General features: G+C 37.5%; 1 protein-coding gene across 2 annotated transcripts; it reads right to left on the reverse strand.

Moving 5' to 3' along the window:
* Positions 1 to 7928: 7928 nt before the first annotated feature.
* On the reverse strand, positions 7929 to 10534 carry LOC133529813 (uncharacterized). Of its 2 annotated transcripts, none has more exons than XM_061867621.1 (4): positions 10306 to 10534; positions 9713 to 9880; positions 8558 to 8911; positions 7929 to 8291 (listed from the first exon to the last, which is right to left on the reverse strand). In XM_061867621.1, the coding sequence occupies exons 1-4, from the start codon at positions 10396 to 10398 to the stop codon at positions 8040 to 8042; spliced, it is 867 nt and encodes a 288-aa protein (XP_061723605.1). In that variant the 5' UTR covers positions 10399 to 10534; the 3' UTR covers positions 7929 to 8039. The 2 variants fall into 2 exon arrangements, with proteins under 2 accessions (XP_061723605.1, XP_061723606.1); XM_061867622.1 differs by having other exon boundaries at positions 8702 to 8911; positions 10306 to 10526.
* Between the last annotated feature and the right edge of the window lie 12179 nt (positions 10535 to 22713).

A 22713-nucleotide genomic window follows, 5' to 3' on the forward strand; every position in this document is an offset into this window, starting at 1 on the left:
AATTTCTGGATCTTTTCCGTCTTTATAAATATGGCTTCTATCATATTTATAATGATTTCGCCAATGTCAAAAGTGTGCTTGTAGAGCATGACGTTGTTCGGTAGATATTAATTGCGTTTAGTAAAGTGTTAGCTGGATTTAGTGGAAAGCCACGACTGCCGGTTGTTGACTAAATAATGGTTAAACGGTAATGGTAGGGGTAAGCTGAAGAATATTATTTTAGCCAATTAAAACTTTTAGTCGCCAATAACCTTGTATTTTGATTGTACTAAGATCTTCATGTATAAATGAATAAATTCCGCCGCTAATGACATCTGTACCCCTAGTGTAAATAAATTCGATTTCGAAACGTGACGTACGCGTTTGCGTTTAGTCTCATTTTGTATTGGATTTAGAAAGAGCGCGCCAAGCGGGACGTTTTGGAAACTCAAAATCCTATACAAAATGAGACTTAACGCAAACGCGTTCGTCACGTTATGATGTTGATCAAAGTTACACTAGGAGTACAGATTGCGTGTGTGCCCCAAACACTGATGCATACCTAGACAATGCCGTGGGACTTTGTGGGAACTTCAACTACTGCATATCATTTCTCTGTGCCCCAGCGTCTTAGCATCAGGATCCTTTTGTCACGAGTCTCATTTCGTGGTCCACTAGCCACCCTATCACCCTAACGGTAACATACATGTCCTGCAACCCCGTTTACATGGCAATTTAGACCCTAAAACATCGAAATTCGGTTCAAATTAGTTTGAACTTTGTTGTTAATTTATACTATTTTGTTATTTAAGTGCCAAATACGTAACAAAGTTGTATAAAATGATAAGAGAGGCGTCTCAAGACAAGCAGTTAGAGTTAGACCAAGCTAAGTTGGCAGCGATTTTGATAGCCGAGACTTCATAAGGGTTATTTTAAACGCCAAAATTCTATCAAATTATGACTTTTAAATGACACTTTCACAGTCTGGGCTAGGAAAATCGCTGCCAACTTAACTTGGTCTAACTCTATGCAGTTTGTCGAATATATCTATGGTTTTAGGTCACCATCCATAGGTTATTTATCTGTCTGTCACCTCATCACAGCTTTAACTGCTGAACCGATGTATATGATACTTGGCAAGAAGATATTTTGAGTCTCGGGGAAGGACATAGACCAGTTGGAATTCTACGCAGACAAAGTAGGAGGCAGAAGCTAGGTTTTCATGAAGGTGTTAGTTTGTTTACAGCTACTTATATTGAAACGATATTGTAGCTTTGAGACCGATTTGTCCTTGGGGTGGATTAAGTAAACACTGTTAAGAATCCATTAGAATTTGAGAAAAAGAGCGATTGTGGCAGCATATATCAGTACCCCTAGTGTAAATTTAATCGACATCATAATGTGACGAACGCGTTTGCGTTAAGTCTCATTTTGTATAGGATTTTGAGTTTCCAAAACGTCCCGCTTGGCGCGCTCTTTCTAAATCCAATACAAAATGAGACTAAACGCAAACGCGTACGTCACGTTTCGAAATCGAATTTATTTACACTAGGGGTACTGTATTATATATCGGATTACCTATTAGGTTGTCTAGGAATACAAAATCAATGTTTTATGCTTTCATCTTGTTATTTAGGTACACTTTTTTTTAATACCACGTCGGTGGCAAACAAGCATACGGCCCGCCTGATGGTAAGCAGTCACCGTAGCCTATGAACGCCTGCAACTCCAGAGGTGTTACATGCGTGTTGAATAAGATTTTTTTTTTAACTGTACAACACACGATACGCCCAGGACCCTTATAATAAAGCCAATAAAGGATCCTATATATAAAACGTAGTGATTATATGCTCTTTGCTATATACAGGACCCTTTATAAAGCTAAAAGCTACAAATTGATGATAAGTAGTTCTTATACCTATGGAGAATATCCATACCTATATTTATATCTACGTTTCATTCAATTTCCCTTTTCCTCTGACTCAGCGGTCATAATTACAATGTTGACCGACTGCCAAACCCCTAAACGGTAAGATAATTAATTATGGAATCGCTTCAATAATAGGCGATTTAAATTTAAAACAGCCAGTTTATTACAGAGCTATAGAGTACCTCGCACAGACACTGTATTCTAAATTTTATATTGTCAAGACCATCTTAGCTCATTTTTTGTGATTATGCGAATATAAAAAAACTGGACTAGTGTGAGTTGGACTCGCCCATAGAAGGTTCCGTACTTTTTAGTATTTGTTGTTGTAGCGGCAACAGAAATACATCATCTATGAAAATTTCAACTGTCCAGCTATCACGGTTCATGAGATACAGCCTGGTGACAGACGGACAGACAGACAGATGGACGGACAGCGGAGTCTTAGTAATAGGGTCCCGTTTTACCCTTTTGGCACGGAATCCCAAAAATGCCTATAGATAATTTACGAAAATCGCGAAATCACCAATATTTTAGGTACCTACTTGTAAACTAATACGCAAGCCACACTACTTAGTTTACCTCTATAACACTTATTTTTAAAGATAAAGATAGTTTATTATTCAAGTAGTCATATTACAATGCGCTTATGAACGTCAAATTAAGCTACACCGGCTCTAACACTACACCTCTGACCCGAGAAGATTTAAATTATTTTCTAATTCGTTTCTAATATACTTATATTTGTAATTTACATGTGAAAAGGTCGTATACGGACGATGGTAACTGAAATGAACGGTCGTGCTCTTATAGACTGAATTGTCAATGTCCCATGCATCTAGTACAGTAATTCTTGACCCTTTTAGCTGCATGAAGTATCAATATTCATACTAAAGCAACCAAAGTGACAACCAAATTCATTTTAATCAATAATTTATATCGTCATATAGTCATAAAAAGTCTTAAATTTAAGAGAACTTGCCAAGTGCCAACTTAGCTTGTTTCTCTCCAAGAACTACCAATAGGGAGCGTGCATGAACTGTAGGAGGCAGCACAGGAGCCGTCAGATTTTTGGCGCGTGGCGTAAATGTGATGTTTATTGTTCCGATGTAGCCCACAAGATGGCAGAACCAACTATGCACAAGAAAACACGTGACGTGTAAATGTACATGTTTATGGTTCCGATTCAAGCCACAAGATGGCAAACCCTCCAATGCGCACGGTCCCTATTGCCTAGGAGTAAGAGTAACCCCTACTTCAGATGCTTTCAGTGATCCGCGGACCACTGATCTAGTTAGAAAGTGGTCTGTGTTGAAAGCAAAGCGTTTTTCAATTAGGTGGCCTCGGTCGGAATTTTTATGGCTTGTTGGCTTTCACCCCTTGCGAGTAAAAGGATTATTCCAGGTTTTTTGCACAGAATATTAATTAATAATTTTAGGTTAACTTTACTTGATTATGAGAAGAAATGTGTGAAAGAACTGTCAATTTGTACATTAATAAAGAACTCTCTAAACATATAAATAAATATTTGCGGACAATCTTGCACAGATCGACCTAGCCCCAAACTAAGCAAAGCTTGTATTATGGATACTAGGGCGACGATATACATACATATATAGATATACACCGTGTTTTTATTGAATTTCGTTAACTTCGGGGTATCGGTTAGTACGTTTAAAGAAACTAAATGGCATAGTTAATTTTCAAAAAACATTTTTTTTTTTGTTTTTTTTTTTTACTATTTTTATTTTTATAAAAAGTGACTAAATGTTGCATATAGCGTTGTTGTAATACGGACATTACATTTAACTCAACCAAACAATTGAAAACTGTGACATATCAATGTCATTTCGAACGTCGATCGTCCGAGATAGTACTTACGTTTAGTAGCAAATGTATGAACTCGCACTAAACACTAATAAATAAGTAAACAGGCCCTAAGGCAAGTGTACACGCTCGTAAGGGCCTTATAAGATAAAAATTAATGATTGATTATCTCCGAAATGGAGTTAATTAGAATATCGGTGTCTTTGAGAAAGTTACTTAATTTAAGCTCAGGAGCATTCCTGAGCTTAAATTAAGTAACTTAAGTAACTTAAGTAACCCTCGAAATTAACGCGAATCAAAAAAAACACGGTGTATACATACAAAACACCCAAGACTCAGGAACAAATATGTGTGTTTCATCATCATTGGAACCCGGGATATAAATTTAAGGAAATGTAAAATTATACACAAAATTGTACGACGATTTTTTAACTCCCAATTTTTGAAGTTAATAAAAATATACTCTATGTCACCATGACCACGAAAACAGATCTATTGATACGACAATCTATCAAAATCTGTTCAGTAATTTTGACACTTCGATGGAACACACGACACAAATATACCCAACCCACCCATTAATTATCCTCACCTACTTACATAAATTGCCAAAACGGTAACCCATTTTTTTCCTCGACCATACGATAGACACAAGAGATAAGTTTTTAACAAAAATTTGATTTCTGGTACAAACTTTTATCGCTGACTGTACTTTTCTTTCCACAAGCAACTAATGGATACAATTCTAACAACCCCAAACACAATTTGCGTTGTTTTATCACAGTTCCCATGGCCATCTTCTGCCTCCATCATTTGATATGTGTGCAAAATTTCAGCTCAATCGGAAATACAAGTGGGTAAAATTTAGCTTCCAAGATTTGTTCCACAATAATAGGGCAAGTTAAATAAAAGCCTGTAAAAATCAAAACAAAACCTAACTTGTTCGATCGAACCCCATCTTCCACATCAAATGATTAAGTACCAGAAAACAAGAATCATTTATAAATAACCGGCCAAGAGCATGTCGGGCCACGCTCAGTGTAGGGTTCCGTAGTTACTCTTCCGTCACAATAAGCTAAACTGGAGCTTAAAGTATAGTAAATTGTTAACCAAGGGATGAAACGGTACCTTTCACCCGAGTTAAACAAATAGGCAAATTTCATAATCAGTATCTAATTAAAGTAAGTCTTTTTACTATGAAGGGAAAACTTTTTGCGATAACTCAAAAACAGCTAAACTGATCATGTCCGCTATAGTTTTCATTTAATGTCTTTCTTAAGCTCTACTTCCACGATTTTTCACATATTTTTGGACCTATGGTTCAAAAGTTAGAGGGGGGGGGACACATTTTTTTTTTCTTTCTGAGCGATTATCTCCGAATATATTCACTTTATCAAAAAATGTTTCTTGAAAACCCCCATTAGTTTTGAAAGACCTTTCCAACGATACCCCACACTCTAGGGTTGAAGCGAAAAAAAATTCACCCCCCACTTTACGTGTAGGGGAGGTACCCTAAAAAAATTAAATTTTTAGATTTTATTGTACGACTTTGTCGGCTTTATTGATTTATATATTCATGCCAAATTTCAGCTTCCTAGCACTAACGACCGCGGAGCAAAGCCTCGGACAGACAGACAGACAGACAGACAGACAGACAGACAGACAGACAGACAGACAGACAGACGGACATGGCGAAACTATAAGGGTTCCGTTTTCTGCCATTTGGCTACGGAACCCTAAAAAGCTAAACACCAATTTGTTTAAAATGATCTCAAAATGACGTCAACGTTAACAGAATGTATTTGCCCAAGCTTTTTTAATTAGTTTAGCCACATCTGCGCCTCATGTCTATTTGTTTTTCTTTACATCACATTTGTTTTGCCCGAAGCTATTTTCTACAAACATCACAAGTTGATTTTACATTTTATTACAAAGTACACCTTCTTCCAAGGCAATACAGTAGGATTTAAAATGGGAGAGCAGTCCGAAATACGAGTATTTGAAAAATAATTATTGTTATTGGAACACCAAACACTAGAGTCAACTGACAATAGTTTAGACTAAGGTTCTAATTGTATTTAGATAGAGTTGATTTCAGAATAGCAAATTATGGTGAGATAAGATGTTTGTAAAGTATCTTGCATCATACAAGAACCACTAGAGTAATGCGATGTAATGTTTAATTGTGGACTTAATTACTAAAATATATAGAGTTTATTTTACGATAGCAGAAGGTTATAAGATAGGAGCTTTGCTAAGTAAGTTGTTGTATTGGATCAACAAACACTAGTGAGTGACAATAGTTTTAATTGCCTGAGGGTGGTTTAAAAATGAGGTAGTTTGCGGTGGAGTGCAAATACTACAGCCGCGAGGTAAGCTTTAGTGCTCTGGTCTACTTTGTTTGCGACGTGATTTAGCAATTCGTTTCAGCTTAGTATTATTAAGTACCTAGTTAGTTCAATTAAATAGTTGGTCCAATTTTTATTTTGAGTCCCGTTTGTACTGCCAGTTTTTGAGAATTTGATATGTTTGAAAAGCTGCTCATTATAGGCGGTGCGGAATTAACACAAATTCCCAATTTGGGACATAACAATGTGCGTTTCCGCTGAGTTAGGTACGAAAATTCCATACGTTTTCAAAACCCAGGGGATGAATTTTAAAAACATTATACCTATACGGGTAAAATTGTGCTAAATATTATACAGAATGGGGATTATCTATAAACCAAATTTACCCGAATACTGACGAAAAAAACGACAATATAATAAAAATCGGCTTGATACTTAGACTCCTGCACGAAGCTCTTGTTCTTTTTTTAACATCTATGAGCTTCCTCGGTTCCAGTCTAAAGTATTGGCAAACTATTCCCAAGATTTGGCGCTGTTACTAAGGTTTATGAAAGTGATTGCTATCTAACCTCCTAATCCAGTTGGGATCAAATGATAGTCGGTACATAAGTCGGAGAAACTTGTTGGTAGGTAAGGCCCTGGCCTTACCTAAAACCCTGTTGCTGGGTTGCTGTCGCCGGTTAAACCGACGATGATGTAAACAAAGGTTCTTATTTTGGAACTGTAAGGCTGCGCTTCCACCAGAGATGTGCGAGGATGCGTGCTTGGCGTAGCGAGGTATGTGTCTGTTAAGAACCAACAGAATCACTACATGATGAGTAAGGATAGGTAAATGAAGTGTTTCTATTGGTTATTAACTAATTTATCCCTCGCTCCGCCTCCTTGCACATCTGGTGGAAACGCAGCCTAACATTACAAGTCGATCGGACCGAAAATCCAGCAGTAATAAATATATGGCCCGATATGCTCTTGGCCAGGTTTTTCTTAATTACTTACCTACTCACAAAACTTATTGAAATGAAATATGCTTACTTTTGTAAAATAATAATTAGAAAGTGCACCAACGACCTCATATTTGTTCAAACGAAAGTAAAGATTTGATTAGTAAGCACACTCACAACTCTCACAAGTAAGTACTTATTCGGAATCAGAACAGAACGCACTGTTTAACCTAACCTCCAGACTTTAACCAAAGGCAAACAATTATGAAATTATAAAATTATCCTGATCCTCCAGCGCGAGCAGATTGCCGAGAAATTATTCACAAAGCGACCCCAGACTTGATGATATTGTATTAGGTGATCACATACGAATGCGATTTTAATGGATACGCGGGACGCACCCTCGTAAAATACCTTGCAACCGTACCGTGCACGATAAAAGACCCACTTTATCCGCCATTTTGGCGGGCGCTTACGTCAGTTTGACAGCAAGTGCGCGCCAACCCCAATCTAAATTAAAATCTAAAACCTTGTAAACAAGGCAAGTGCTCACTTTTTCGGGGATTTTAACCCTCGGAATTAACGGGAGGTTATAAAGGGGGGAGTGCAGCGGTCTGTCTGTTGCTTTGGATACGCTTGCGATATTGACGTTGACTTTACGCTATTGTATTGTGTTTTTGCTCAATATAAATAATAAGTTGTCAAATTTTTTGGGAAACATTTGCTACTTTTTGCCTTGTGCTAAGTACACGTAATATCTTGAAAATGTATAAGATACCTTCTAAATTACGAACTAAGGCAAATTATATAATATGTTGAAAAAAACTTCTAGTCGGTAAGCCTATATCTAAGTAGGATTTAAACCTTGATTATAAAAAAGGAATAAGTGAAGAAAAAATCGGTAAATCAGTGTAAATACAATACGTATTGCAATAATATTCTGTAATAAATAAATATATAATAAATATTGTATAACATATTAAGAAATCCAGTAAATAAAATAACAAAATATAAAATTCACTGCATCGGCGTGTGATATCCCAGTTGAGATGATCCTATCTGAACCATATCAGGCGGAGAACTCTTGATGACCAGAGGGGCCATAGGTGCGTTCGGTAGATGCGGCTCCTTCCGGTGTCTCTGGTAGGGGGAGGAGGGGGGGATGGACTTCTCGGTAACCCTTTCAGGTGCCCCCATTTTTTGTAGCTCGGCCAAATTGCTGGCGAGCTCCGCAGCCGCTTCCCCGTAGAGACGATGTCCGCGGCGCACCTGTTTAGGAATTTCAGTGTTAGGTTTGGTTACGATTAGCAGATTTATTGTACGTAAGGATGGTAAAGATTTGATATAAAATCGAATTACAAATTTGAAGAGAACGGTTATCGCCGAATGCTGACCCTTTGATCGGATCAATTAGAACTCTTTTTAGAAGCAAAGACGATGCTGATTACGTTGGGTATAAATAAAGACCGTCATATGTATTAACTATAGGTACCTACAGAGTTACTAACAAGGCTGCGTTCTGTAAGCTCTCTTACCGTCCTATCCTCAAGCAGCTCAACATGTCTCTGCGGCGATCGATTCACCTCGCGCATCTTCCTGCCCTGCTGGTCACTCAACGTCACCGCACCGTACTCTGGAATACGGTGTAAATTCTCAAACCCTATAGCTGCCAAACTCGCCTCTTCTTTGAGCTCAGCTCTCCTTCGCGACACCCACTCGATCTGCTCTTGCAGCTTGCGGCATTCCTTCTCGTTGCTCGTCAGATCGTTGCGGAGAGAGTCCATGATCTCCCGGTATCGGAGACGGACGTTCTGGTCTATCGCGTGAAGGTTTTGAATCTCGTTTTGTGTCTCTCTGATCTTGGATTTTGAGAGGCGGAGACGACTTTCCTGTTGATTGGTAAGAAGGAATCAATAACTTTGAAAATAAAGATAATAGGAGGAAATTCTCCAACCACTAGAACTAAATACTATCGCAGAAAATAAGAAATAGGCAGACGTTGGAGAAGAAATATAGCTAAGGGTATAGATACTCGTATGCCATCAATTTTTTTTTAATGTAAAATGTTGCCAAGACGAAACCATAAGGCTCGCACTGTCAAAGAGTTATCAAATCTCTTGTAGAGCTAAGGTTCTAACTCTACAAGCCCTAACTTCACAAACTCAACATCTTAGTGAAAATACATGACGTGGCCGTTACGCTTTATTCTTACAATGAATTTCACACTCCATTCTTACTCTTATACACAGCGATATCTAGATATCTCTAGAAAAAGTGGAGTATATCTATCTAGATATACCTTCTCAGTTGCGTCCTAGTGTCCAAGGTATCTTCCTCTTCCATCGTAACTTTAAATGACGTAGTTGTGTTATTTACCGTGGACCACATCATCGCTCGCTTGAAATACCTTCTCAGCCAGCTTCCCAGCGACTCTCTCTAATCTTTCTATTCCACTTTACAAACCTGGAGAAGGTTGTTCTGCATGCACAGATGATGGACTGGTTGTCCGAAGCAGTCCATCACAGCACAAATTAGATTATGCTGGGCATTTTCCACAAATCAATAATCATTGTGCTCATTTTGCGTGAAAAACGAGGTAGAGCTATTCTAACCACCCCAGCTCCTTCACGAAAGCTAGCAATGTATTCAGGTCGCTAACTGCCTAAAAAGAAGACAATATGAAGACGTACCTTCTCAGCGAGCTTCCTAGCGAGTATATCGAGGTGTTCGTCCAAACTGTCTTTCTCTTCTACATCGAAGCTCTGGATGACGTTGTTGTGCGGACACAGACGATGGACTAGTTGTGTGGAACGACATCCCGATAGCATGTCTGCGTCGCCAATTAGTTCAGGCCGGGGCTATAATGTTTGTGGTAAAGAAGTGTAAGGTTAGTCTCGCGGCTTTTCCTTAGGTTACTGACAACTTCAACGGTGTAATTTTAAAGGAATATTAGCCAATAAGTTATGGTAGTGACAAAGGCTGTAAATAGATAAATAAGAGAATCTGGGCTTCCTTATAGCCGACATATATCATAGTATATTTATTAGAACTTGTGTAGGTAGTGGCGGCTACAAGGAAGCCCAGATTTTCCATCTAAGTAACAAGTGACTGAGGATGAGGCACTGTTGTAAGTCAAAGTTTATATTGAGTGCTTATGTTAAGTATAGAGAATGAATATGCAACAAACAAGACAAAGCCAGTAACTTTTTATAAAGCTACAATTTACTGTTTAAACTTATGCTTTAAAACTTTGTGCTACAAATCACTGACAGATAGTACTTACCGCTTGCTTCAAAGTTCTGACCTTCCATCTAAGCACCAACAAAATGAGGATGAGCGCCACCCCCAGCCCAGCCGCGGCGATCGTGTCCATCATCAGGCCTTAACATTTTTCTTACCGACAATTTTTAACATTGTTACCGGGATTTTGACTTTTCACTATTTGACAGTGACAGTTGACGGTTTGGGTTTGGAATGTGTTGTTTTTTTTTTTATTTTAGTACGAAGGTTTTATTGTTAATACACTTTGTATCGAATTATAGCCAAAGAATCGGATCAAATATTGACTAAGACTAAAAAGTGCTGATGTGCTCCTGCCACTGAACTATTAATCATTATTAATAGTTCAGTGGCAGGAGCAGTGGCAGTGGCGGAGCGGGAGCCATTGCTCCCGCTCCGTTTTTTCTATGCTGAATAAATATTGCTAAATGTGAGAAGAATATGAACAAGAGTTTAGGTACTATGGACGATGAAATCAACAATCTTTCCAATTGCTCCACAGTTTGGTAGTACTTTGGACTTTAAGGCGGGATTCCACCAGTGTGCGGTACAAGCGTATTCAGTACAAAAATGCTTGTGCCCCGCAGTGCCGAATACTAATAGAATCGCCCCTTAACTTGATAGGTTCATAGGTATAATGATACCACTTAGTGATAATATTTATTGTTCAAAGTTTCGTTGAATGAAGAACGGGATCGGGAAGTTATCGAATGCCTTGAAATTGGGAGAGAAGGAGGTGGTGACAGTAAGCTGTCTAGCAAGTCTTGAAGAGATATCGTTCCACGCAGCCTATGAGTGGTGATTAGTAATTGTAGGTTGAATTTTCATGTGCTATGAAAATAAATTTAAATGCGAATTTATTACTAATTTTATAACTCTCAAGAAGGCCCAATTCATATTGATGTTTTGGTTAATTTTACTAGCAGTAGGCATAAATAGTTATTTGTTTTAGAAGAGGGCAAAGTTGTTGCTTAACCGTTCGTGCTAATATTGATACCCGATCAAACGAAACATTCCTCAATTGAACCACGAGCGTAGCGAGTGGTTCGAAAAGTAGAATCTTGAGCGTTGCGAGGGTTTCAAGCCACGAGAGTTAAACAAACTTTGCCTCCGAGTGAAAAAAAAAACAAACCAAATCAAATCCAAATGAACGTAATTAAATATTTATCATCCAGAGTCATCATTTTAAAGTCAATTCTACCAGCTAACATAAGAAAACGACTCAAAATTACTTTGACCCACATGTGGATAAAATGCAACTTTCTCATTAGTTTTTGAACAATCAAGAGGGCCTTTACCAGTTGCTGTGGCGAAAAGTCTATTTTATATTTTAAAAAATCATAACGCAGTTTTCTGTTTACCCGAGTACATTAATACGAGATATACCTACATACGTTTTATGGTGTCTTGAATATTTAAAAAGTATCCTATATCATTTCTAATTGTAGCTCGCTGCTCCATTACCCAATTTGGATGAAAAATCGGTTTATTAATTTTGCAATAGGTACAGCTATTACTCATGTTTTTACAAAGCTTAACATAAAATATTAACCTTACGAGTGGTTATTGATTCATTAGCAACTTGTTACGAGTGACAGTAAACTCAATCTCAGTCATTAAGAGCTAATCTATCTATTGACTATCAAGTGTACCTGAATACAGGCAGGCCCAGTGACGGCCCAATCGTCCGTCACACGACTCCGCTCTTCTGGTAGCTAGTTACGTTTGCTAATAGCAATACGTATTCAACGTCTGTGCTGAAAAGCGTGCTATCAGTATGCTTAATATGAGCATGCTTATGAACTGTTTACATTTTCTAGCAATAAGCATGCTAGTTTTAACATTTTATTACTACGATACTAGCATGTTCAATAGGCAAACCTGTTCACACGCTCTAAAACACGCCCCTTCCTCCCGCGCTGCAGGTAGCATGCCCAAAAATCGCACGACCGTTGATTTTTGAGCAAACTCGAAATGAGCATGCTCATTATTAGTAATGTTTCGACACACATACTACTAAGGAGCAATTGCTCAATAGTGGCATGCTTTCGTGCTAATAATCCGCATGTGTAACAGTAGCATTAGTGTTATGTGGGCTAAAAGTAGCATACCTAGTTTATTTTGCTTGGGACAAGAGGGACGGTATGTGGATTCCCTACATACAAAACATTAGCGGAGAATTCGAATGGCTATTGCATGGGGACTATTTAAACTCCAAATACATGAATGTCTGTGCCCCGCAGCGCAGTAGGGCGTAAATTATTCTCATATTCACTCAATTGAAAGTCAGGATATAAAGACAAGATGTTGCATACGTAGGTTATTAAAATAAGAAATTATCCATAAATCTCAACTAAAAAAAGGTCAATCAAAAAAATTATAATAATAACGAAACGATATACAAGCTTTTAACTTTCTGTATTTTGTTACAGAAAGTTGAAAGTTCAGACTCTGTAAGCTAATAGTTCATTACGATACAAGTGTGAAAAATAGGACATTCGTAACGATTGGTGATGAATTCAAACACGACCGAAGGAACAACTACATTTTAAATCGACACGAGTTGCGAATTACCTATTCGCACATGCATCGTACAACGTTTTACTACAGTTCATATGACCCTTTAAATTTTCGATATAGGTACGTAAATTACGTAATGTGCTAATTATCGCACTAGTGCGGTAAAGTAGCACCATATATACTGTAAACGTCATTATAGGTAAACGTATTAAAATGACAGATGTCAGAGTTGCTGCTTATCTGCCGGGGACCGCGCAGTCCGTTACATTGACAGTGACAAATGACCTAATTACCTCATATGACAATACATCCACAAGAGGGCGTGACTTACACACATCCCTGTTGTAATGTGCTTCTTTAATGTACTTAATGTTTAATGAAAATAACAGTTGGTAATTATTTTACAATATGAAGAAAAATGTGGTATAAAATATTCGTAAATCATCTTTCGTCCACGCGGACATTTTAAAAGTTTAAATCTATTTTTTAATAAGTACATTTAAAAAGAAAGCATTTACTCTGATTTTATTTATAATTCTAGGTGTTTGCTGCTGTGCTGCAGAAAAAATATTGTGTGCAACGGTACAACATCAGGTTTTAAAATTCTCGGGGCTGTCTTTACAAAACTCAACTTCTTTTCGTCTTGTAACTTTCGGTTCGGCCCTTGAATTTTAAGAACCCTTATTATGTACCTGTTGCACAATATACTATTACAGTACATATGGTGTTTTTTACCGCACTAGTGCGAAAAAGAGCACATTACTTAACTATGCCTGAAATATAAAGGGACATATGTACTGTAAAACGCTGTACGATACATGTGAAAATAGGTAATTCGCAACTCGTGTCGATCTAAAACACTCCATTCGGTCGCGTTTTAATTTATCGCCACTCGTTTCTAACTTCCTATTTTTCGCACTTGTATTGTAATGTACAAATAGTTACATACTAGTAGTATTGGTACAGGCTGCTGTTGCGTTTTATTATCAGTTTGTACTCAGTATCTGGTGCCAACGAAAGTACACGATGCCAGTGCATTTTCTGGTGGTTAGTTTTGTTTAAGATGCAGTGGGTTCAACAGTTTACAAATCATAATACGGTTGCCAAATAATATGAATAGCAATCTTGATGCCTTTCTCTAGTAACTTCATTCAATCGAAATCTGATTAAATAACTTTCGCTCGATAGGAAAACATCACGAACATAGGCGTAAATACGCACCATACATGTAACTATTTTTGCACAAAGGCTTTGCACATGATAATTGCCTATAGAAATGCGCAATGTAAATTTTGATTATTTAAAAATAACTAAAAATAACCATTCAGTGACAAGAATACAAATGATATCCACGATTCCGCTCATTGCTTAACGAGCTGCGTTCGGAGAAGGACCTGAGGGCCTACCGCGAACACCAAAGTTCGCAAATTGCGGGCAGCTTTCTTCGTTACTCTATTAAGCCTTAATACAGTAAAAGAAAAAGATGCCCGCAATTGGTGAACTTCGGTGTTCGCGGTAGGCCCTCTGAACTCACTTTTCGGACGCTATCACCAATTAAAATTTAGCCTATCTGTCACTAGCGGCCTACACACCTGTCATAACACCTACAATTCCATCCATCGTTTCCGCCATCGATTCCCTTGTCACGTAATGAGGGCTAATCCCCGGCAAGGCAATTGCCCGGCGGGCGTAATTGAAAGGGGCTCTAATTGATTGGTTCCGTATCATAGATACGCCGATTACGGCCGATATCGGCATTGCGATCATTTTTATGGAATTCGAATGAGTTAGGTATTCAGTGATTGTTTATTCCCTAATTGTCGCTCTTATACTTAGGGCCTGTTTCACAATGTCTAAGTATTGGATAGCTGATTAAGAAATAAATTAACTGCCAGATAAAACTAGCTTAAGTTGTAAAGGTATTTATCTACCAGTTTAGCTTATTTGAAGATTGTGAAACGCCAACGATGACTTTATTCGGCAGATAAGTGGCATGTAGTTTATTCCGGACTTCACTTGGGCATTGTAAAACAGACCCTAAATATGCATTATATTATGCGTTTTAATCGGACGCTTTCTGTCATATTTCTGCTGAGAGGGATGGGAAATAACATACCTATGTATGTACCTACTTACTTCTCTTTTAGCTCAGTAAGTATCCGGACTGTCCAGCGAAAATATAGATGCGATAAGCCGTTTACCTACTGTAGACGTTGACGGCAATGGCATGCATATTTTAGCGTCACAATTCACAATAATTTAATTATATACAGTTGTTTTTAAATTACCGTGGACGTGGCGTTGTCGTTGATAGAGTTCGTCTAAGCTAACTTTACACGAATTGAATAGGAGAAAACGAGGCACCGTCATTATAAACGTCATATTTTACATAGAAATTTGACATATCAATACTCTGTCATTTCAAATGCCATGCAGAGTCAGCTTGGTCCGACACAACTAGCTAGCTTTTTGCCAGCGATTCAACAACGGCGCATAATATTAATATTGAACTTTAGCTCTCATTTCACATTTATGTTTTTGATGGGATATCAAGTTTTTGTACAGAAATTATTAGTATTCATCATAATTGATTTCGAAACCAAAATGTATTTTTACTATTTCGATAGGCATATTAAGATTTAATTATTTTACTATTTAGTGTGTAAATAAGAACTGTTTCTTGGAAGAAGAAATATTACAAATCCTAAAAAATAACTGATTCTTTATCTTAGGTTTGTAAGCACAGCCGCACAATTGCCCAGCTAGATGCCAAATTTCAACTATTTAGGTCATCTTGAAATGGGTTAGGTTTTTTGATGTTAGATCAGTTAGTCAGTGAACAAAAAAAACAGATTTTTACAAGTTCGTTATCTTAATAATCGGTTTAGCTATATTCATGAAATTTGGGGTTCTAGTTAGTCTTAAGTTAAGGATCTTAATAAATAAACCAAATTTCATGTTTCATAGATTTTAAGTAACGTATAGGTTAAAAGTTCCAAATGGTCTGTCAATGCGTCGACAGTTCTTTTGAACTTGGCTTGCATGTTGCCGCAGATTGCTTGGCTGCAGATTATAGTTATATTGATCGATTTAACCATCAATATGACGGCGTCATCTCCTCTTCCGTTGAAAGACACAAATTCATACAAACCGGAAAGACAGAATTCAACCGCAACCATACTATGATCTCAAGCGTATAAATCCCACAAAATTTCACAAAACGTGCTACCTATTACGCTTTAAGGCGACTTCACACCTTCAGCCACAGTCCGTTGCACGCACACTCCAGTGTTAAAAGTAACATGATTATCTCACGAATATAGCTCTTAACGAATGGCATTATGGTTTGTTTTATTCATGAAATATTTTATATATAATTAGCTTCCGTAAGATGTAAATCTTGGCATTACGACGTCGCCGCTTTGATCACGGTGCAAGTGGAACGGAACGCGGTTGAGCGGTTTTGGAACGCTGCGTTTAATGTCAAATGTGGCGCGGACTTGCTTTTTAAGGTTATCGTTTGGTTGATTGATTTGAGAAATGACAAGTTCATGAATGAATGTCGTTGTCGTCATAAAAATACGAACGGTAGGTGCCTAAAGATTTGATTTCAGCGTTTTATTTGACGTTTCTTTCCCAAAACTACGAGTAAAAGAGTTAAATTATATATATATATATATTATAACTATGTTTTAAATGTCAATCAATAAATTTTTCGTGTTATGGCTCCATCAAGGTGTTGATGATTCTGCCAGTGTCGAGGTTGGATAAGACACCGCTAGTATATTAATCTTATCATGTTACGATCATAGACAGTGTTCGGTGGAGTATCCGATCAATCTGCAAACAAATACAAATTACCACTATAACCACATGTAAAGTTACCAGTACCTGTACCACGAGTCACTGACGTCTACGTTATTTACTTTCTATACATCAGACATCTCAGTCGCACTAATATATCAGGGCGCGTAGCCAACGTGCCAATCGTTAACGCTCCGTAGCGAACGAAACGCAATTGTCACTGTCGCACTAATATAAAAAAGTGATAGAGAGAGACGACTACGTTACGCCACGGACTGTTAACGATTGACACCTTAGCTACGCAGCCAGTACGAGCTAGATGCATAGAAAGTTAGCTACGTAGACGTTAGCGATATGTCAGTTTTGACACTGTCAGTAACTCGTGGTAAGAGCACTGAATAACATTTAGATATATGTATGTATGTATAAGTCAAATTTTCAAATTAAAAAATATGTTGTGAGTAGGTAGGTACAACTTTAGACAATATGACCCATACCGTTATTATACATTATCATTGGTCATGATATTTTCTACTTATTAATCAATTCCATTAATAGCAATATTTTTTCCGCTGAAAAACTGCCAACAGCTGCACAATAAAACGCAGAATCCATCGCTCCTCATTAAGCCCCCGATCAAAGGCGCCGGAACTTTTTGTGCCCTAATTAGGAACAAATTATGATAGAAAAACGGCATCACAGAATACCGCATTCCCACACAGTTGAGTGTTTTGTCTCTATCATTATTAAGTGTTATGAAGGAGAGGTAGATCACAGGTTAGATAGTAGCGTTGCAATGTGTGAAACGGTAGCGTACCAAAATAAAAAGTAAGAAATAATAATATGGTCCTTCGAGCCAGATAGTACTTACCTAAAATTTCTCACGGAGTTTTCGATTCTAGATCTGTCAAATAACATAAGACAATCAAAAAAATACTTAGTGAAAGTTAATTAATCGATAAACATGTTTAATAAAATGTATTGAAATCGAAAAAAGTCTAATGAAACTCCTAATTCTATAACACTTCAAAATTCGATATCGCATTTACTAATTCTTACCCATTATACCTAAGCTACACCATACGCTACGGAACCCTAAAACTGTCTGACATAATGACATTGTCACGCGACGCGTCGCGTAACGCATCCGCGACGCGACAGGCACGCCGCGGCAATTTGAAAACGTGTTAAGCTTTAATTTAAGACATTTCGGCTTCATTAATAATTTCTGGAGCAGTTTTAGAACGTTACTTGTTTAAACTCGGAGATTTTTGACTTGGATTTCTGAGAAATTTTAGCAAGGCTTTTTTTATTTTATTTATATCTAGTGTTGTTAGGTAACTATAGTTTTCACATGTGGTTAATATAAAGCTAAATACAATTTCAATTTCGTATTAAAATCGAAAGAGCTCATGATTCTGAAAAAATGTATTTATTTGTATCTGGGTGGAAATAAGATCCAAATAAAAATAGGTAGTGGGTACAACTTTTAATAAATAAGCCCATATGAACTTTTAATAAATAAGGCACATGATTAATCAGATTCATTAAATTAACATTTAATCAGTGGTCACTAACAACAAATGCTGGGAGCGAACGTGAAACAAGAAACATTTTGACTGTCGAAATAAAGTCTTAGATAGGTAAGATTATTGAAATGAATGAGAATAAAGAAAATAACAGTCATCCTACATTATTTACGCTAAGCACCTACAGAGGTACACACAAGCCAAATTCAAAATGGCGTCTGTCGCAAGCATTGATGCGGTTTCTTCCGAGTATTACCAACATTACCATACTTCAGGCGCCGAAGCTTATTTAAATGCTCCACCGACTCCATTTAGAGCTTGGAAAAATAAAACCGGGGAACGGATCCCGCGATCTCTCGCTGAGCCGCTTTTGTGGTAAATATGTATAAACCTAGCAACCTTACACACACCCCCCCACTAGAAGAAAATCCACGCGAAAATCACTCTAATTGTCTGCATTTTAAAAGACAATACGGAGTTATTGAGATGAAAATAAGCTTGGTCGATCTATACGCTTTGTCGCCAACGTCTTTTTATTTTGCCGTTTTATTTGGAAGCCTCAGCTGCCAGTTGCGTTGTTTGCGACTGCAAAGTATCTTTTTTATGTTAAGATATCTAAGATAGCTATCTATGTATTTATGCATTGTGTTATGCGATTTGAGCTGTATTTGATATAAAGCAAAGTTTGCCAAGTTTACGAGTCTCAGTTAATAAGGTTAGTTTTACTAATGTTACTTTACTTACAGCTAAAATCGTAAGTAGATGATTTACTCAGTCAGACAAAGCAATGAGTTAAGTTAAACGATTAGAAAAGAGTCCCTCGAGCATTTTAATGTTTGAACAATGTTTCCATTATCTCCCGTCTACCCATAAAAGATAAAACTGACTCGGCAATTTTCCACCATAACTCTCGAGTGGCCCAAAATACATACCCGTAAAACGGAACGCAAACAAAGTGAGCGTCGTTCTCCCGGCAACGATAACTTAATTTCAGTCCGCCATAAGTACGTAATTAGCGAGCCGCTACCTTATCGGCCGGGGGTAATTAACCTCTCAGGGGGTGCCTTCCTACTCCCTGCGGCCTCCCGTCCTCCCGGTGCACCTTGAATACCTCCCTCGTAATATTTCCGCCATATTATCCGAAGCCCGCCTACCTCCTCCGCCAATAGCGGCGCTTCCCGCGCTTTTGTTTTGCGCCCTTACGGTCGCGTTCCGAAACGTTGTAACTTGGTGTATTTTCTTTGGGAAATTTGGCTGTATTCGTGAGTGGAGTGCGGTTTGTTTTCGTTGGTGCACGTTTATTACGGTGGTTGTGTCTTGATTCGTGAAATGTCTTAACTGCTTTTAAAAGATGATTCCTTACCAACCTTAATGATTTTTACTAAGGTTTGTTTTCGTTTGTGTGTGCTAGTTTTAGACAAGGGGGTCTACGGGTTCATATTTCATGTGTTATCATCTTTTATTGAGTGCGAGCGGGCATTGTTGTCGGTTTACGGCGGCTATCTCCGGCGGTGTTTAGCGACGCCTGATGAATGGGGAGCCGTTACACCCACCGCGTTGACAGCTTTTATAATAGTTCCCGTTTTACGAGCGTGTCCGAATTTTAGATGACTTTCATGTTTATTTTTAAATTGAGTTTACTTTGGATGTTGTTCAGCAAAGACTATGTCTTATTTCAGTAGGTTTTAAAAGTTATATATAAACTTATTAAATAAGAATGTAATGTGACGACAACTATTTTAAAACTTAAAAAGCTGTTTACAATCAGCTTTTAATATGCGAAGTACAAAGATGTAAATAATTGACGCAAGACAGGTCGTGGATAAGATATTTTAATATAACAGAAATACTCTACCTACTATGTAAACTACATAAAATGCTTAACATAATATAACTAAAACAATTCATGCATATACGAGTAACTGTGGTCAGTAACTAAAAGCACGCCAACGAATGGCGCGGCCGGACGCGTTTCAAATATCAATTTTCAACGAAAACACCCTAATCGATCGGCTCGATCGTTCGGATTTCGAACGGTCATTTGTCAAAATTACGCCGAGCCGTTAAGCCGCATAATTTTTGGCGCGAAAGCTTTAATTGGCGGCGGGAATAAAGCTCGGTTTACATTTACGGAGTGTTTTAATTAATAGGCCGCGGTGGCGATATTTAGCGCGCTGAGTTTATGTAAAGCGTTGTACGCAGGCTCCATTGTTTAATTGGGTCTGCAATGTAGGTTGGAAATGACATAAGGGCTGAGGCGGTTGTATCACGTAAATTTATTATTTACCCGATATAGGTGCCTACCGCTTACCGACCGCTGCTAAACATGACTCGAAATAAGTCAAATTTTAAACACGACCAAAGTTGTTAATGAAGATTTGGAGCCAGACTGAAATTTTGCTTAACATGGCTCACTTAAACATAGATGGGCCCCTTGCGAATATTCTCAGAGGATGGATTATTTGCTAAAATTTAATGCAATCAAACGGAGACATTTTCCGCTTCGGTTGCAGAGATGTATAAAGGCGAATGTAGTTGACTGGGTGAGCTTAACTGCCTATGGCTGTCGAGTCTCCAGGAGGATTTAACTTGGTTATCACCCATTCTTCATGAAAAGGAACATCGAATATGGTTTGAAACAGTTGTAATTATTTGACATACCATACAATATCTCCTTAACTTCTCTGTTTCCTCTATCCAAAGATTATCTGGAAGAGATCGCTCTTTGGCGATAAGGCCGCCTGTTTCCTGCCTCTACATTTTATCAATTGTTTCTTTTCTTTTTTCTGAGGTGTGCCAATAAAGAGTATTCTATCTATCTAAAATATCGTACGAAATCGTACCTTTTTACCGCTTTTATATTAGAAAACCTAGAAAAGTACGTCATCTAATTTATCCGTGATCAAACAGAAGCATTCATGTTTTTTGTATGGAAAAGCTACTTATATGGCAATTCTTTAATCTTGGTAACTGAAAATCAATTAATAACACACTAAATAGTTAGGTATACACTGTTAAAACTGTATTAGGTACGTTAGTCATTATATTACGCCCGAAAAAGTCAAAATTTCTCGATATCATAACGATCCCGCAGCTGTTTGATTTGAAACTACAGGGCTTGACTGAGAATTGTAGGTACCATGGCCATCACAATAGACCAGGAATGGTCGCAGTGATACATAGCAGCCCGACGTTACCCCTAACAAAGAAGATTATGTTCGTTACAATTACGCGTTCTATCTAGAACTTAGGTATTGTGTTGAGAATCGATACGCCATGGCATGCATGGCGTGGCAGGGTGTTTCTCTATTGGTTAGGTAAACTTTACCTCAGGTAGAGTTAACAAATGACTCTTAGCTGTGGCTTGTTTACAATAAGAATAAAAGTTATTCGCAACTCTTCACGAATATTATACTCTTTGTCCCGTTTGGAGTACGGCACAAATTAACTTTTCGGTCGCAGAGGACGTGCCGCTCGCGGCTCGTTTCACGCTAAATTTGTTTCCCTGTAATGGCACTGTAAAATACCCAACTTCCACAATTTATTTAGCTGCGACCTCAGTTCAACTTGTAAATAAGTTTATTTGTGACCTTTACAGTGAAATTGAAATTGAAATTGAAATCATTTATTGCATATCACATAGCAGGTACAGGTGTTCTTAAATATAAGGCTGTTCATGTGACTCCCTGTTAGGGCACAGCAACATAGTTCCACATAGGGCTACATACTAATCTATTCTAAAATTGTACATATTATTTACATATATTCCTATTAATTCATTAATTATTTTACATATTAAAAAATCTATCTGACATACACATACTAATTAAAGATTTACAATCACATACACAAAAGAGATATTATGTATCTTCAAAAAATTCTCTCATACTATAGTAGCATTTATTTAACAGGAATGATTAAGATTAGCTTTGTTAAGAGAAGATATACAGGAGTAAGTATCTATATTTCTTAGAATTTTCTCTTTTTAAAAATTACCTCCAAACATAGATGTATGCAGAAACATTGTAAGACTGAGACCTCAAAAGTTCGATGAAAGGTAGGCAAAGGTATTATTCATTAAAAAAATACATATGACTGATAACTATTTTACTAAATACTTAGGTTAGAATGAGGGTTTGAAGTTTAAATAAAATTAATTTGAGTCATGTTTAGAAAACGGAGACGGGTCTCCATTTTTGGTTTGATAAATAAAATAATTTGTAATACATTTCGACAAACGAAATAGCAAAGTGAAACCTTAGCCCCGCCGAGTTTCTTGCCGGTCCATATTGGGATACCATCCTCCAATTGAGGGGGGATTTAAATCTTCTCGGGTCAGAGGTGTAGGGTTAGAGCCGGTGTAGCTTTATTTGACGTTCATAAGCGCATTGTAATATGCCTACTTGAATAATAAACTATCTTTATCTTTAGGCATTTTCATATCAGAAAATAGCCTTTTGTATATTGTGTTATGAAAATAATCATTTTATATTTAGGTACCCAGCCGGCATTATTGTTTATTTTATTTCATCTTGTATTTTCAGAATGCTTTGTAGAAT

Source organism: Cydia pomonella, chromosome 21 (genome assembly GCF_033807575.1).
Source record: "Cydia pomonella isolate Wapato2018A chromosome 21, ilCydPomo1, whole genome shotgun sequence".
NCBI classification, from domain to species: domain Eukaryota; kingdom Metazoa; phylum Arthropoda; class Insecta; order Lepidoptera; family Tortricidae; genus Cydia; species Cydia pomonella.